The sequence below is a fragment of the Lates calcarifer genome, linkage group LG11, assembly GCF_001640805.2.
Source record: "Lates calcarifer isolate ASB-BC8 linkage group LG11, TLL_Latcal_v3, whole genome shotgun sequence".
Lineage (NCBI taxonomy): Eukaryota > Metazoa > Chordata > Actinopteri > Centropomidae > Lates > Lates calcarifer.
In genome coordinates, this window is record NC_066843.1 from 14,732,063 (window position 1) to 14,747,998 (window position 15,936).

The 15,936-nt window shown below is 42.9% G+C and overlaps 1 protein-coding gene across 1 annotated transcript in view; it reads left to right on the forward strand.

Moving 5' to 3' along the window:
- Positions 1-283: 283 nt before the first annotated feature.
- The window catches only part of grin2aa (glutamate receptor, ionotropic, N-methyl D-aspartate 2A, a), a 136,589-nt gene continuing 120,936 nt past the window's right edge, over positions 284-15,936 (forward strand). The window contains 3 exon segments of the mRNA XM_018672845.2: positions 284-853; positions 10,634-10,858; positions 10,860-11,144. Of these exon segments, the coding sequence (XP_018528361.1) occupies positions 10,637-10,858; positions 10,860-11,144 (507 nt within the window). The 5' untranslated portion in view covers positions 284-853; positions 10,634-10,636.

Here is a 15,936-nt window from a genome sequence, read left to right on the forward strand (position 1 = left end):
ATTTGTGTTTTAAGCCCAACTCTGCCTGTAATAGTCTGTCTTTGGCTGAGCTACTTCCTGAAGGAGCTTTAGCGCAGAGAGCAAGTGAGAGAGAGGGAGAGAGAGAGAGAGCGACGGACCGACGGACCGACAGTCCGTCTATCTATCCAGCTGCCCCTACCTCTGCAGAAGCGCGCAGGCATACACATAGACAAAACGCGAAATCACACGCACGCGTGCACATTCAGCACACTGTCTCACACACACACATACACGTGCACGACGAAAGAGAGAGGGGGAGAGAGAGAGAGGAGAGAGAGAGAGAGAGAGAGAGACGTTGGCAGCGGGTCCCATGCACGGTTTGCAGGCTGCCGGAGCCTCTACTGTAGTAGTTAATGTGCGTGTGCGTCTATGTGTGCGTCCGGCGGCCGCTCGCCTGCCTCTTCCCTCCTCCGCGCTCCTCTCCTCGCCCGGGATAGGAATAACGGGATACCGGGAGCTCCTAATCATTACAGAGGCAGGTTGAGCCCCCACGATGCGCGGGGCCAGCAGATATTGCAGTGGAGAATCAGCGGTAGGCGCACACACAACGAAGATTGGATTACAACAACAGTGATTTTATTCGCAGCTGCGCGCCTGTGAAGTGCTAAAACCGGGGATTTCATTCAGTTTTTTTTCTTCTTTTTTTGTGGACACGGTGGGAATAATTCATTGCCAGAGATTCGGTGATTCTTTTTCTTCTCCCCTTCTCCTGTTGTGCAGTGTTTGAGAGAGTGATCACCATCAGAGGCTGCATGGTTTCTCGGAGGAGAGAGGGGACTGTTGCAATGTCATCTCACACCACTGTTTTGGAGCTCTGTGGAAGGGAGATGCTGTAAGTACTTTTGCCATGTCTGTTTATTTTTTTTCTCCTCTGAATTTAGGCTGGGATGATCATGCACCGTTTCTGTGTATCCCCCTCCACCTCCTTCTCCTCCTCCTCCCCCCTCTCTTCATCGGAGGGGCGCCGTGCGGTTTTTCTTTCTTTCTTTCTTTCTTTTTTTTTAACCCACAGGCGTCCCTTACCCAAAGTGCGGCACTCACGCCACAGAGAGCACAGCTGTTCCCCCACGGTCAAATGGGATTTAAACGGCGCGAGGCAGGATGAATGAGATGCAATCAAACAAACCTTAAAAAAAAAAAAAAAAAATCAAATTCTCCTCTCTCAGCTCTTACGTCAAAGTGTTATAATTTCCTCATAATTCATAACGCTGGCGCAGTGAGCGGAGCGCAGGCTGCCTCAAAGCGCATCTGCATACAACATCTCTCAGCCGGCCCCAAATCAAGCTTAACGCGTTTATTCCTATGGCATAAATTCATGTAGGCACGTGAACTGACTGTACAGGTGAAAGACAAAGAAAAGAGATGAACCTCCTTTGGATGTTGGGCGCATGCACCCAGCATCACCCCCCCTATCATCTCACAGTATGACCACAAGCGCTGTGAACCCGGTTTTAGCCCCCAATCCCCCAAAAAAGATTGGGTTAGCGAAGAGCACACATACACGCCACTTAAATAAGGAATTGATGTGCTTTCTGATGATATTATCCAGAGGTTGGATCACACATTGCCAGGTTTTTTGATCGCGCCAGTGGTTGGCACAACTTCCAGCTCCGCGCTCCATCCCATACCAGGACGAACAGGCAGCGTTACATTAAGGAGATCTCTGAGAACACAGTGCGTAATTTCGGACTTTTCTGAAATTTTCGGGCCAAATCCATGCGTCGCTCCCCTCTGTGTCTAAACGTGATAGAAAGTGAACACGGGTTTTGCCCAAAAGGGGGGGGGGGGGGGGCACCATGTAAGTAAGGAGCGTCTTGGCCACAAGTGGAGGAGGCAGGCCCACGCTGTAACAGTAGGGGTCGCACTTGTATTGTGTTGGCTCCATTGAGCCTAATGGGGAGATCCAAATGAATTTAAATCCACTCTTCACCCCCTCTCCCTCTCCCCTGTTCTCGGGACTCAGTCACGTTGTTGAAGCGCAGTTCTCCTATCACAGAGAAGCTCTCTCTCTCTCTCTCTCTCCTCTCTCTCTCTCTCTCTCTCTCTCTCTCTCTCTCTCTCTGTAAAGGCGTCAGCTGCATCCCATGGAAAGGCAATCCATATTTTTATGACAGCAAAAGGAAATAATGTATTAACCCACTACCTCCCTCCTATGTAGATTGAGGCCCCTTATCGTTTTCATGCTTTTACTGATCAGCTACCTGTGTGTGTGTGTGTATGTGTGTGTGTGTGTGCGCGCGCGTGCGTACTTGCATTTACTACAGAGTATTGTTTCAAAGTATCGTTGCATTCATTGTTACAAGCCATACAATAGTATCACAGGCAAGAAATAAGGGACTATAAAAAGATGAAAGAGTGGAAGAGTAAAAAATGTGTGTGTGTGTGTGAAGGAGAGAGAGAGAGAGAGACATGAATGTGATTGATTTTAATACACCTTTATTTACATGTAGATGAAGGCAGCATTAGCCCGTAAGTTATTAAGCCAAAGGATACCTGCTCTTAAAATTCAAGTCGCCATCAAGAACAGAACAGATTGCTCCTGCAAGCAGCGCTGCTGTGTTTCAAATTCATCAGCCTTGTTCATGGCTGAATAGAATCTGAAATCACCTCTGACTCTGGCCTTCAGAGATGGCCTCAGAGCAAAGATTCCTTTCCTGTTTGGGTGCAATGACAGAAGCACTGCAGGTGTAGAAGAAGCGCAGTTTGTTGCCTGCTGCATGCAGAAAGGCCATTATTTTCTTTCACATGCTCTTGCAACGTAAATGCATTTACATGCCGTGCCAATAAAGCAAATTGATATTCAGAATGGGAGAGACGATGGCCTGATATGGGGCTCCTGCATGCTAATGAAGCAGCAAGTGACTGATGCAATTAGCACCAACAAACTGAAAATATAGGAGCGAGGAGATACTCTCCTGTAGCACAGAGAGGGATAGGTGTGTGTTGGGCATCAGGTGCAAAGAGAGAGAGAGAGAGAACACTGTTCACATCCATTATATAAGAGAATACTAGTGATCTCACTTCTTTCTTTGTCTGTTTCCTCTCTTTCTTTCTCACACACACACACACACACAGTGGGTTTGTAGTGAGTTAGTGAGAGGTATGTGCAGTGGGCAGACAACATGTTGAAGCCTGAGTGGTAACAGACGATTACTTCCACTGGGCTTCTCATGGGCGCTCATGCACACGTCAGGGCACACAGAGCAGATGGCTTGGGCCTGAGAGAGAAAGAGAGAGAGAGAGAGAGAGAGAGAGAGAGAGAGAGAGGATGAATGAGGGAATGGCTTGGAGAAAATGGATAGAGGAATGAGGTGACAAAGGAGAAGAATGTCAGAAGAGATTGGGAGTACGTTTTTTGTGTTTCATGGGGCACCTTAAGGGGCACTCCATCGAAGTTTGGTGGGGGAAATGGCCAAAATGGAAGCAGCCGAGGCTGAAATATCTTGACTTTCAGTGGTCAAGCCTTCCCATAATGACTCCTTTGTAGCATCTTTTGCTAGACTCTCCCTGTCTGGTAAATACTTAAATGTTTCAAATCCCACACTGCCACTTCGCAAGCTTTCTGTCACAAATCTGTACAGTCACTTAGCCCAAGCCAAAATCCCACATGATGACATCACTGGGGTTATTTTCTCATACTTTGGGAAACTTTAGACTTTAGAGCCACTGAAGACACGCAACTGTTTTTTTCAGGCTGGATTTTACTGTTAATGACTAGTAAACCGATCTTGCATGTGTGTAAAAATCTGTGGAATGCCCCTTTAATTTAGCAACCCACTTTGGAGATACACGCTGTTTGCTGTACTGCTTCAGAATTGCACATAGAAAACTGTGCCACAAAACAGTGTAGGTGGTACTGGGACATTTTGTCCTGGGACAAATGTTGAGTTTCTGTAGGTGGCGAGCTTTTCCTGATCCTTTCAGCTGAGGTGTCTGTCACTGTTGAGGTTAAATATCACTTCCTGTACTGGCAAAAAAAACAAACCAAAGCTGCTGATGTTGAAGGTAAAATGCATCACTTTCTGTACTGCAGGGGATTTTTCCAGGGAAAAGAACTACAGGACGTAGGTGCTGAGAATAGGATATGTCAAAGCTTTCATTTATTTAATTAGAATAAAAGAAGAAAGTATCACAAAAGCTTACATTCCTCATTTCAAAACATTCTGGGTCCTTTTCAATAAAACTGTCTTCTAATCCCTCAAAACATTGTTACTTTGTATGCAAAGGCCAAGACGAGACCTAACATTCATACAATTTCTTTTTCTTGGTGTCTGTATGGTGTTGGAAGAAAACTCATGAAAATCAAAAAAAAAAAGGAATGGAAGGATGCAGAACCCGGGGAGTGAAATTAGTTGAGAGAAAAATAAGGAATAATGAAGGGAGAATGATGGCAGAGAGGGGGGATGTTGCGGGACAGATGAACAAATGGAGAAACAAAGCTGAGTTATTTTAGAATTGAGTTATTTTTGAATTAGTCTTTGTGTAACTGGGCAGACATAGTAAGACAGTTGTAGAGTAGCAGGGTGGGAAGAGAAACAACTGAGAAAGAAGGGAGAGAAAGATGATGTAAGAGGTTTGAACCTCTTGAATATGTACTAGAATGGAGAACAGGAAGTTCAGAGGAAAAGAAGAAAAGGTGGAAAGAAGTGATTTAGAAGAAAAAGCAAGGTCAAAAGCCAGAAACAGTCAAACAAATCTAGTATTTATCTAGGAAAGTGGTAGTAAAAATCTCCCCATATATATTCGACAAGGATGCTGAGGAAAGGAGGAACAGCTGACAATGTGAAGATGAGACAAGTGTGGCGGGAAATGATTGTTTGGACTTGCTGATGCAGAGACAGAGACCAGAGAGTGATGCTTGGAGATGGGATTACGTAAGCAAAAACATGGGGCTTTAGCATTTCTTTGGCCATAGAAATTGGGGAGGGGGCTACACGCAGCCCCAAAAGCTCTGAAAATATTTAGCACCACTGAGAAACTGCTGGTTGGTTACCAGAGACCACAGATGAGTGTAAACTTTGCAGCATAAACAAAAAAAAGAATAACTAACGCCTTGCAGTCAATGCAGAGGGAGAAAAAGCAGATGATGGTGGAGTGAAGATAGTTGGATGAAAGCAGTATGAAAGATGAAGGGAAGGATGTAGAGATAAGTGAGTAGATGAATGGGAGATGAATGAAAGCAGAGTAATAGAGGAGCCAGTGTGAGATGGAAAAAACATACAATATTAAGGGTAGTCTTCTACAAACCAGAAAGTATGTACACACACACACATGTCCTCTGGGCCGTGGCATAGTAAAACACACACTTATCATCCTTGGTATCAAACATTCCAGCCCTGACTTTGTAAATAAATCATATCTATAGAGGGTGTGCTGTATGTGAATCTAATTTTAATGCCATTTAGGAAGATAGAAGGAAGAACGAATGCGACTGCAGCCATAAATGTAATCATATTAATCATCATGTAAAGATAATGTGGCTGAATTATTGATGTGTGTGAAAGCTAGTTGTGTGGGGGACCAGAAACGTGGTCTTTGTGGCGGTGAAGCCTTGTGGGAATTGTGGCAGTGGTATAGTAGGGGAGATTTTCCCTGCTGGAGAGCGTGTGTGTGTGTGTGTGTGTGTGTGTGTGTGTTTCTGATTTTCTGAGAAGGAACACACAGGAAAGAGAAATGTATTTCAGTTTCTTATTCACTGATCACTGAGAGAGATACATACATGTATTTTTGTAAAGTCTGAAGATATATGAGTCCGTGTGTGTGTGTGTGTGTGTGAACGATAGCCAATAGTATGGATGTGCCTGCCAAACATCACTTACTGTTGTGGTGCCAGGAAATGGTAGCCTTTGTGTGACGACAAACTGCCCCAATCCGATTTGGCTGGGGGATGCTCTCTCTCCTCCTACTCTCTCTCTCTCTCTCTCTCTCTCTCTCCTCTCTCCCTCTCTCCCTCTCCCTCTGTGTTTCTTCCTCTTTCTTTTAGTACTTCTGTATCTCTCTCTCAAATATCACTTTTCCCCCTCTGTTTCTCTGTTTTTCTCTTCTTCTGTCCATTTTTTCCACTATCCTTCTCTCCCCTAAAATCCCCCTGTGATGCTGCAGAGGTGAGGCAAGGAAAGAGAGAGAGAGAAAAAAAACAAACACTCTTTTGTTAGTCAGATTTCCACACCACCCATTGGAGCTGAAAGATAATCTTGTCAACAGTGGACTCGCCTGTTACTATAAATACCATAATACGCCAAATTGGTACAAGTTTAATGTTTTTTTATAAATCTTATTTTGCCATGCACCACCACTGTAGTTACCTACAGTATATACTGTGTGTGTGTGTGTGTGTGTGTGTGTGTGTGTGTTTTCTTTAATTACATTTTTTGAGGAGAAAACTTCATGTCCTGAAATGGACTAGTAGCTTTTTTATCATTCTTACTTAGTACATAGTACTCATGAAAACATGGGTATGCAACTTATAGAAGCATTTCTCTGAGTCCCTGTGTGTACAGTAAGTACAGTACATATAGAAGTATTTGTGTAACAGTATTGATGCAGTTTGGAACATTTTTTATTTTATTTTATTCAGCTACTCTGCCCTGGATTTTTGAGACTGTGTGGGCTTTATAACTCTTCTGCAACCTCCAGAAATTGCAGATGAAAAGCGTTTTAACAGAGTTTGATGGTCCCACTGATACTGTGATATTAATAGTGAAATGTAATATATAAAATGGTAATAGCAGCAGTAGCAGCAGTGGGATGGTCTGGTAATTATGACGGTCCTTCAACCAGAAGCCTTGGGTTGAATGGGTTGAATCCTTGAATCCCTCTTGACAGGAAGACTCTGTCCTGCTACATACACACACACACACACACACACACACACACATATATATATATATATATATATATATATATTTCTCCTCATGGGTCAAAATGGGTGCAGTGATGGTTGAGTGATTTGTGAGCTAGGCTGCTGGTTGGAGTCCCTGGACCAGTTTGGATCACAAGAGACTATTGCTATACTCTCTCTGTGTGGACATATGTAAGTGAAGCAGGATATAGTCAGTCACATAAACTATGAATTAACATTTTTCCACTGAGAAATAGATATCAGCCCTGCAGAATTAGACGATTTCACAAGCTGTCAGGGCACACCGTCATGTAATCCTGCAGCTTTTTGGGTAAAGGAAGACATCGATTTCTTGACAGAGACAATAGGAATCCATTAGGCGTCAGCGCTCTCTCTCTGCAGTGAATGGACTGAGATTTGGATAATTCTTCCTCAGGTCTGCTCTAACAGTGTTTATGCTCAGTTGGGCGAGGGTCCTCTGCTTGTTTTAAAAACACAGGATGACACAGTGAGCCTGCATGCATTATTCAGCTCACAATAGAGCCTTCCACTGGAGTCTCGATTTCATTACAGAATCACAAGGTATGACAAATCCTAGCCTGCAGAAAATAATCTAAAACCATCATCAGACTTACAAAATAGACGGAGCAGCTACAGCTTTCTCTCTTTTCTCGGGGGCAGGCAGGGTTGAGGAATAATGGGAAACTTTACAAAGACAAAAAAGAGTATTTAATTACATTACTTGCCAAAATGTATCCAGATTAGCATCCTTATGAAAAAGTTTTTGACAAACTCAGATGGCCAGTGAAACAGCAGTTGGCAGGCGTAGGTGGCACAGAAAACATTTGGAATAAATTGCCTAGCTAAGTAGTTGGTTCTTTTTTGTATATCTACAGTGTCTTTATACCTTAGGACACAGGTAACAGGTATATACAGAGTGGTGCTTAACATCATAACCTGCAAAGAGACTAAAAAAACTAGAAATCTGAGAGCGCATAATCCCACCAAAATGTACTCTTTTAGTGGTACAAATGATTTAGGCATTCTCAGTTTGCATCTGCAGTGGATCCAGATCTGTATCAAAATACCAAAATATAGCAGCAGTATACAATTATTGGTATACATATGACATAATATTGTTCATCTTGTCAAAGCTAAAAAATGCCCCATCATGCAATTGAAGAAATCTGTCAAACATGTGGTACTTCACCTGTATCCAGAATGAATGTTGAATGTGTTAATATCTTTAAGAGACAAATAGACAAAGAAGCAGGATTGAAAGCACTATGTCCGTGGCAGCTATTAAATCTGGTGCTATTTTACTGGTTGTTTATGAGGATGCATCGGCTGGCAACATGTGGACGCCTTGCTGTGTTGTTCAGTGTTGTTCTGTCGATTATGTTAATGGGGGTAGGAATGCTTTGTAAATGAGACAAGTTTCTTATGATCTTATGATCTCGGTGCTTAAATCTGCACTGCCTCCAACAGTGGCATGATAAACGGCGGCTCCTGCGAATCAATCATGCACCAACAGGCTCCGCACCAACGCAAAAACACGCGGCGCTGTCAGTGAATCCATAAATCGTCAACAGTGCACATGGATACATTATGTGACCATATGTTTCATGCCCTTCTGATTTTGCTCACGCTCTACTGTTCAGCACACCTGCTCATACGTCTCACACATGATGATGAACCCACATACACACACACACACACACACTCACTCACTCACTCAATGTTTCATGCTCTCCGAGCATTGGGTGTTTAGGCCAGTGAGTGTTATCTCTCCAGGGAGAGGGGTGGTGTAGGTTGTGATTTCTGTGAGATGATGATGTCACTTGTGTTTGTTTGGTGCAGAGAGTAACCACTGTCACCCTCTTACCCCCGTCACTCACATTGACTCTCGTTTTCACATGTCCCCACACTCACATGCACAAAACAGAAATGTTTCTTTCAACTGAGGAAACCCCTCCTCCAACCTTCTGCCTCTCTGTCCTGGGCCCACAGTGTTACTTCAAAAATGCAAGAGAACACTATCTGGCATCCCGTGCTATTTATAGCACTCTGGTTTATATTAGTCTGTTCTTGTTTTTGACAACTGTGTCACCACTCTGTGCATTGAATCATTTATATCTTAGGGAATCTAAGAATCTAATAAGTACAGGTGAAGAAATGCTCAAACCAGCATCATGGGGCAGGTGTTTCTGACTTTATCAAACTTAGTTTTTTAATAAAGTCATTAGTTTTTTCCCCCAGTCACTTCAGAGTTTCTCAGTGGCTAAGAAGAGATTTGTATTCATCAATTCTTACCATGCAACTTAATGTTGTTGTGCTTGCAAACATGGTGTCCCTTCAATGAGGCATTTAATTAAAACTCTCAGTATGACAATGGCATAGTTTTCTAAAAGTTTTTAGTTTGACACAGTTTTATTTACTGTCACATCACTGCTGAATCTTTGAGAGTAGGTTTAATGCAGTGAGAACATAATGTTAGAGTCATCTTTTTGATTCCTGATAGGAAGCTGTGAGTGGTTTGTCCACATTAGAAATGTTGGTTATATATAAACAAGTCTACAGCCTTGCTAGTGGCTCTGTGCTAACTAAACTAAACTAAATACAAATATCAGCATGCTAACATGCTCATCAGTGACAATATTAACATGCTGATGTTAAGAAGACAGTTTGCCATCTTACTTTAGTGTGTTAACATGCTAACATTTGCTGAGTAGCACTAAACAAAAAAGGCAGCATATTGATGGCTATCTCATTAGTTTTGCAGGGTAGCTGGTCATAAGCAAAAGTTAAGGGCTCATCAAAGGTATCACAGCTCCTCAGGGGATCCTGAGGGGGGCATGATTATGAAATTTCATGGTAATACATCCAGTGGTTGTTCATTCAAAACAAAAAAAATGTAAATCTGTATGGTGGCACTAAAGGGAAAATTCTGCTAGGAGATACCACCTGGGAACCATTAATCTGTACAAAAATTTTGTCCCAATCCATCTTGCAGCTATTGAGATATTTTAGTCTGGACTGCCATGATGGACCGAGTGACAGACCGTCACTGCTAGCCCTTGAGTCATGCCTCTAGCATGGAAAGAAGTGTAAAGTACTTTGAGTCATAATATATGCTAGAAACCTTTCCCCATAGTGTATATGAGATAAGCTTCAACTTCATAATGTGATGATCAAATTACCACCATTATGTCCCTCTCCTATACACACATTTACATCATATCACTGTCCTGAATAACACTGTGCATAATGGAATAACTAAACATGAATGTTCAGCACAGTTTCTCTGTTACTGTCACTGTAGCATCCTCCTTTATAACTTGTGCGTCAATCCATCCTGAAGGTGGAGTGTTAAGATATTACACTTTACACAGTACAAATGTCTGCCTGCCTCTTCCGAATAGCACAGCTTGCTCCTGAATCATCTGATCCAAGCAGTCGTGACCATAAAATATATACTTGTTAGTCATCTTTTCTTTCTCTCACCCCTCCGCAACTTCCTCTCAAGGCCATCTCCCTCCCCACAAGGTTTATGTGTTTAATAACGTTTCTGAGAATAAGTGGAATAAAAAAGAAAGATGTTACCTGAATGTGTGGGCTTAAAGAGCGGTGCATTAACAATTTATCTCCCTTGTCTGTCTCTCTCTGCCATCGTCTTTCCACACTTCTCTCTCCCATCTCCCTCTCTCTTTCTGATCTGGTCTGTTGATCTGATCTCCATCATCTGTTTTCCCTCATCCTCTCTCCATGCAGGGGATGAAGTGGTTCGGCAGTATGTCCCTCAGCAGCAAAAGGAGTAAGAGGAGGAGTAGAAGGAGTGGCAGCTGTAGCAGTAGCAGTGGTAGTGGTAATAGTGTGCTGCTCTCCTTGGCCCTCCTGGTGGTGGTGACCCTGATTGCGGACCCGGCAGCGGCTCAAAAGCAGCGAACTGGTGGCAGCGCCTCAGAAAAAGTGCCAGTCCTGAACATTGCAGTGATACCTTGGACGCACACGCTACATCTCCGACCGGGACATCCGGGCGCTGTGGAGCAAGGAGGACCCTATTGACGTCAATGTGGTCACACTGCTGGTCAATGAGACTGACCCGAAAAGCATCATCACTCACATGTGTGACCTGATGTCCGGGACCAAGATCCACGGTGTGGTGTTTGGGGATGGCACCGACCAGGAGGCCATCGCCCAGATTTTGGATTTTATTTCCTCGCAGACGCTTATACCCATCCTCGGCATCCATGGGGGGTCGTCCATGATCATGGCTGATAAGGTATGGAGGAGTGAATAGACAGTCATGGGTGGATTGGATGATGAAAGAATGTTTGTCCCCATGTATGTTGTTGATGAATGGATGAGCTTGTACAAAGTCTGAATGGGTGAATGGATTAATAGAGTTATGATTGATGGATTGCTTTGGTTTGGAGTGATTTGCCAAAAGTTCTGGCTTTGCAACTTTGCAACTGGCTTTGCTGAATCAAGAAAATCAGCACACACTCACCTGTCAGCTTATACCCTTTTGGCTGCTGTCGACAGCCTGTAAAATGGCAGTAATATCTTATCGTGCTAACAGGCTGAAGGGGAGCCTTGCCTGTTAGCTGCACCTTAAAGATATCAGTGAGGCTGGGTGTCTAGAGAAAGAAAACACAGAGAGAAACCAGGCTAGCATTGGTGGAAAGAGATAATGTGGAGGAAGTAAAAGAGAGGGTAGGAGGATGAGATAAGTATCTGCAGAGAGGTGTTGGAGGAAAGCAGGTGGAGGACGGGAGGAAGGGAAGAAGAAGGGATGACTAAAGAGAGAAGGTAGAGGATAGAGGAGGAAATAAGTAAGGAGTGGGTGTTTCAGCGGTCTGGCTATCACCGGCTGCGTGGTACGGTGAGCTCTAATCTAGGACGTCTCCATTCATTGTGCAGGATTCCCTCAGACAAGATGCAAGAGGTCCTATTGGTTCTCACATTTCAATAGGGTATGCCCCTTGCCTGCCAATCACTTTGAACTGTGAATAGGAAGAGATGAACAGCCCACGATAGAGTGGATTCATGAGGCAGTGCTTTAGCTCCTGGGATTCATCAGATTCACAATGGGGATATTCTTATCTGTGTCATTTTGCCCAGAAGATCAAATAAGGCTTAGACAGACAGTGTGTTAGCCGGACTAGCCTTAAAGATGCTGCGTATATAGCATTTTGAAACATCAGTTTGTCATTGTTAAGTAATTTATGATCCAGTGCCTCAGTGTAATTACTGTGAACAAATGAAACCATAGCCAACATGAGTTGTGATCTGTTTTCTCCTGTGGTATTGTTAGCGCTAGTTGTTTTCAAAATTACCACCACACTTATAAATCTTGTAGCTTCCTTCCCACAACTGAGTGCCCCTCCTATGTGTTTGTCTTTTCCTGAGGATAATTTATTTTTCTGTAAAGCTCTCTCTCTCTGTAAGGTCTGCCAGTGCAAGAAAATCACAAATCTTTAGCTAGAGCCGCACTGGAAGAATAGCATCCTTCTTCCTATTTCGTACCACAAAACAATCTCACTCTTAAGCGGCAGATTTCCCACCAAATCTGACCCTGTGGCCTCACAATAAAACTTGCAGCGTAAGGGTCAGTGTAGAAGCTCTCAGCGATTATCACATTTGTTTACGGTAAATATAAGAATGTCTTGAAGTTGCTACAGTAATAGTTTATTGATCCTGTAATACTACACCTGGCACCTTTTTTTTTTTTAAAAAAAAAAAAGGGGGTGGGGGTGGGGGTGGCGGGATGGTAGGAGAGGATAGGGCAGAAAAGGAAGGAGGAGGTGAGTGTTGGAATAGGGGACATGGAGAGAGTGAGGGCAGAGAAATGAAGGGGCGAGGGATAATCCCTCAGTTTAACCAGAGGCAAAGGCTGAGTGGTGGGGAATTACAGAATGTCCTGACTGGCACCTGCCACACACCACCTATTTCAGTGGCACACACACACACACACACACACACTTGTAGACACACACAAACACACACACCTCATGTCCCCTGTCAGCGAGTGTCATTGAAACAGCAGCAATTCAGCTCCTTGACAGCAGGAGTGTTTCCTCCGCGGGAACAGATGAGGAGAAAATAATCCACTTTAAAGCGCTCGACCCACCACTTTGTCTTGTCTTTGTTTCTCATGTTCTCACTTCTTACCTCACATCTTGTCTTCCTCTGCTGGCTTCAAATCCACATACCAAAGCACACGCGGCTGTCTCTCACTTTTCACACGCCAAAACTCTATAGCTATCTCCTCAGGCTGTGGAAAAGTTTCTAACCTCTTGGGCTTGTGAAATATTTTCAGAGCCACCTGTGTCAAATGTGCCAGAGTGCTTTTTGCTGTCAATACTTTGTCTCTGCATTCCTGACAAGTGGATATTTTGGAGATGCAAGGTTTTTACCTGAAAGCACTTGACGCACTGTGTAGGCACACTAGAGGCTGTCATGGTTGGTTTACGCTGGCTTCTTTTTGTAAATTTTCAAAGAGAATCTCATATATTTGATAGGAAATTCGAGTTGGAGGATTGGTTTGTGCGTAGAAGAAAAAGCGTGATGCTGAAAAATTAAACCAGAAATTGAAATTTGCATCTGCAGTGCTTGAGCATAATTATGGAATATGTGGGGATTTTGATACATTTACTGTCCTAGAAATCATTTAAGTTGCTATTAGGACTGCAGCTGATAATTTGTATTCTCAATTTATATATCAAAAGGTTAGAAAACAGTGAAAAGTGCTGGTCACAATTTCCTAAAGACCAGATTGCTCTTTTTGTCTGACCATCAGTCCAAAATTCAGATCGTTCAGTTTATAATGATGTATCTGATATATCCAGAATATTTAACATTTTTGCTTGATAAATGAGTTCTCCATTATTAAAATTGTTGCAGAATTGCTAATCTTTTAGCACTTAGATGCTACATTCTAGCCAGTTATAGCCGCTGTTATTCAATGATGCACAAACTTGCCTACAGTACACACACAAGCCAACACGCTGCAGCGTGTGTTTATGTAATTTATTGATCCGTAGTGGTGAAATTTGTCAATAGATCCCAGGATAATGAGCAGTGTTTTGCATACTGTTACACTCTAGTGCCTTTGTGCTTCTATATGTGTTTATGTGTGTTTAATGGCAGCTGCCATGGCGGCTGGTGGCTGAAGGCTTGTGGCTGCAAAAAAGTTTTTTTATATCAACTAACCACACACACCTGATGTAACTGCCAGCGTTAATATAGTAGATGCAAATGTTTGTGTGTGTGCTACATTTTTTGTCACCATTCACTGAATATCTAAACCTGTCTACTTTTTACATGTTTGAGTGCATACTTTACATTACATATGTATACGATATCGACTGCTCACATAACAACAGCAGTTAAACCTGTTTAGCAAGTGCTGCAGTGTGTTTCCATCCCTAACAAGGATTAGGATTCTTCTAGTGTGTCATGCGCTGTATCCTCTCCTTGTAAGGTTTACATAGTCGTTTTACCCTCCTTTTAAAGTTTATATAACTCCTCACCCTCTGTAGGTTAAGGTTTATACGGTTACCCTCTGAAGTGTAAGTAGCAGAGTCTTTCTGCCGCCTTGTTCCATGCAGATTTTCGCTAATCCTCATGTGAAATATGAGGAGAAGCTCGCCTCCAATGATTATGCCTTGTAAGACCCTCAGTGTGTTTGTCTATTCACGATTACGCCTTCATACTTGTGTGTGCATAGAATTGTGTGAAATTTCCCTGCGTATATATGCTTTAATGCCTTTGCGTGCACTGAATATACTTTTCTGTGTGCGTGTGTGTGTGTGTGTGTGTGTGTGTATCTGTGTATCTGTGTGTGTTTTTTTTCCTTTGCCTGTCACTTGGAGGCTAAATCTCTTGGTGCTGATGACTTCCAGTCAAAGCCGTTTCCACGTGAACCTCTGGAGAATACTATCTGAGAGCTTCCCCATTTAAAAAGAAAAGACGCTATTTACGCCTCATCTCCTCTCTCTCTTTCCTTTCTTTTCCTGTTTTTTTCCTCTCTCCTTGTTTTGTCCCTCTGCTCATCTCTCTATCCTTCTCTCTGTCTTTCATTCTTACTTGTTAATTAGATAAATGTTGCTGTATCTCCCCGTGTTAGTCCCTTCCATACATCTCTCAGCCTTTGTTGAATAATGCATCACTTGCCTGTATTGAAAAGAATACATTATTGATTAAGGAGAGAAATGTCTTCCCTTGCTGCATTTCTGAAGCCATTCAGTATAATGGTACCACCCTGGCAGCTCCCTAAAACTGGTTGGGTAGAAGAAGGAAAAAATGTAGTTGGTATTATTTTGTTTTCACAGTTGTACACTCTCATTCTTTTGTCTTTCATTTGTGAATTTATTTCCTTTGTTCTCTCTTCTGTCCCTTGCATCAACTTTTTAAGGCTTGCCCTTTTCTCGTTCCCTCACTCGGTGTAATTGCGTGGGCGGATGTCTGGCCTGCCTTGTTGATTGGCTTCATGTAATTCTCACGCTAAATGGTTATTGACTTTCTCAGAGGTCAGTAATGGCAACTAGATCATGTTGGTCACGAACACTGTTCACTCTGTATTCCTCAAGTCTTTGTTAGTGTCAGCCCTAACTCAGAGCTGCCTATTGGCACGTCCGGTTTGATCTCTCTCATGCTCTCTGCTGCTGCAGATGTTTCTCTTTTCTCTTCATTTCCCTCTTATGTTTAATCTTTCTTTCTTTCTCTCTCTTTTTTTCTTTTTTTTTTAGAGCACGCCTCATGAATTTAATCATGGTTTGAATGCACCAGATGTGTTAACAACAGCGATGGGAGATGTCCTTCTCTGTTTTTCTCTTGAAGAAAAACAAACACTTTGCTTCTGAATAAAACAAAAAGTGTTCAAAGAGTTGGAAAATATCGTGACGCCCTTTAATGTGTCTCAGCAGCGTAACACTGTGGATATGAGTGTGCGTGTAAGTGTGTATGCTTGTGTTTGTTTACGGTGCTACTCCCACACAGTCGATGTCACCTTAACTGTCACATGGACGCGCACACATGCACATGATGTATGGACACTTATCCCATCAGAA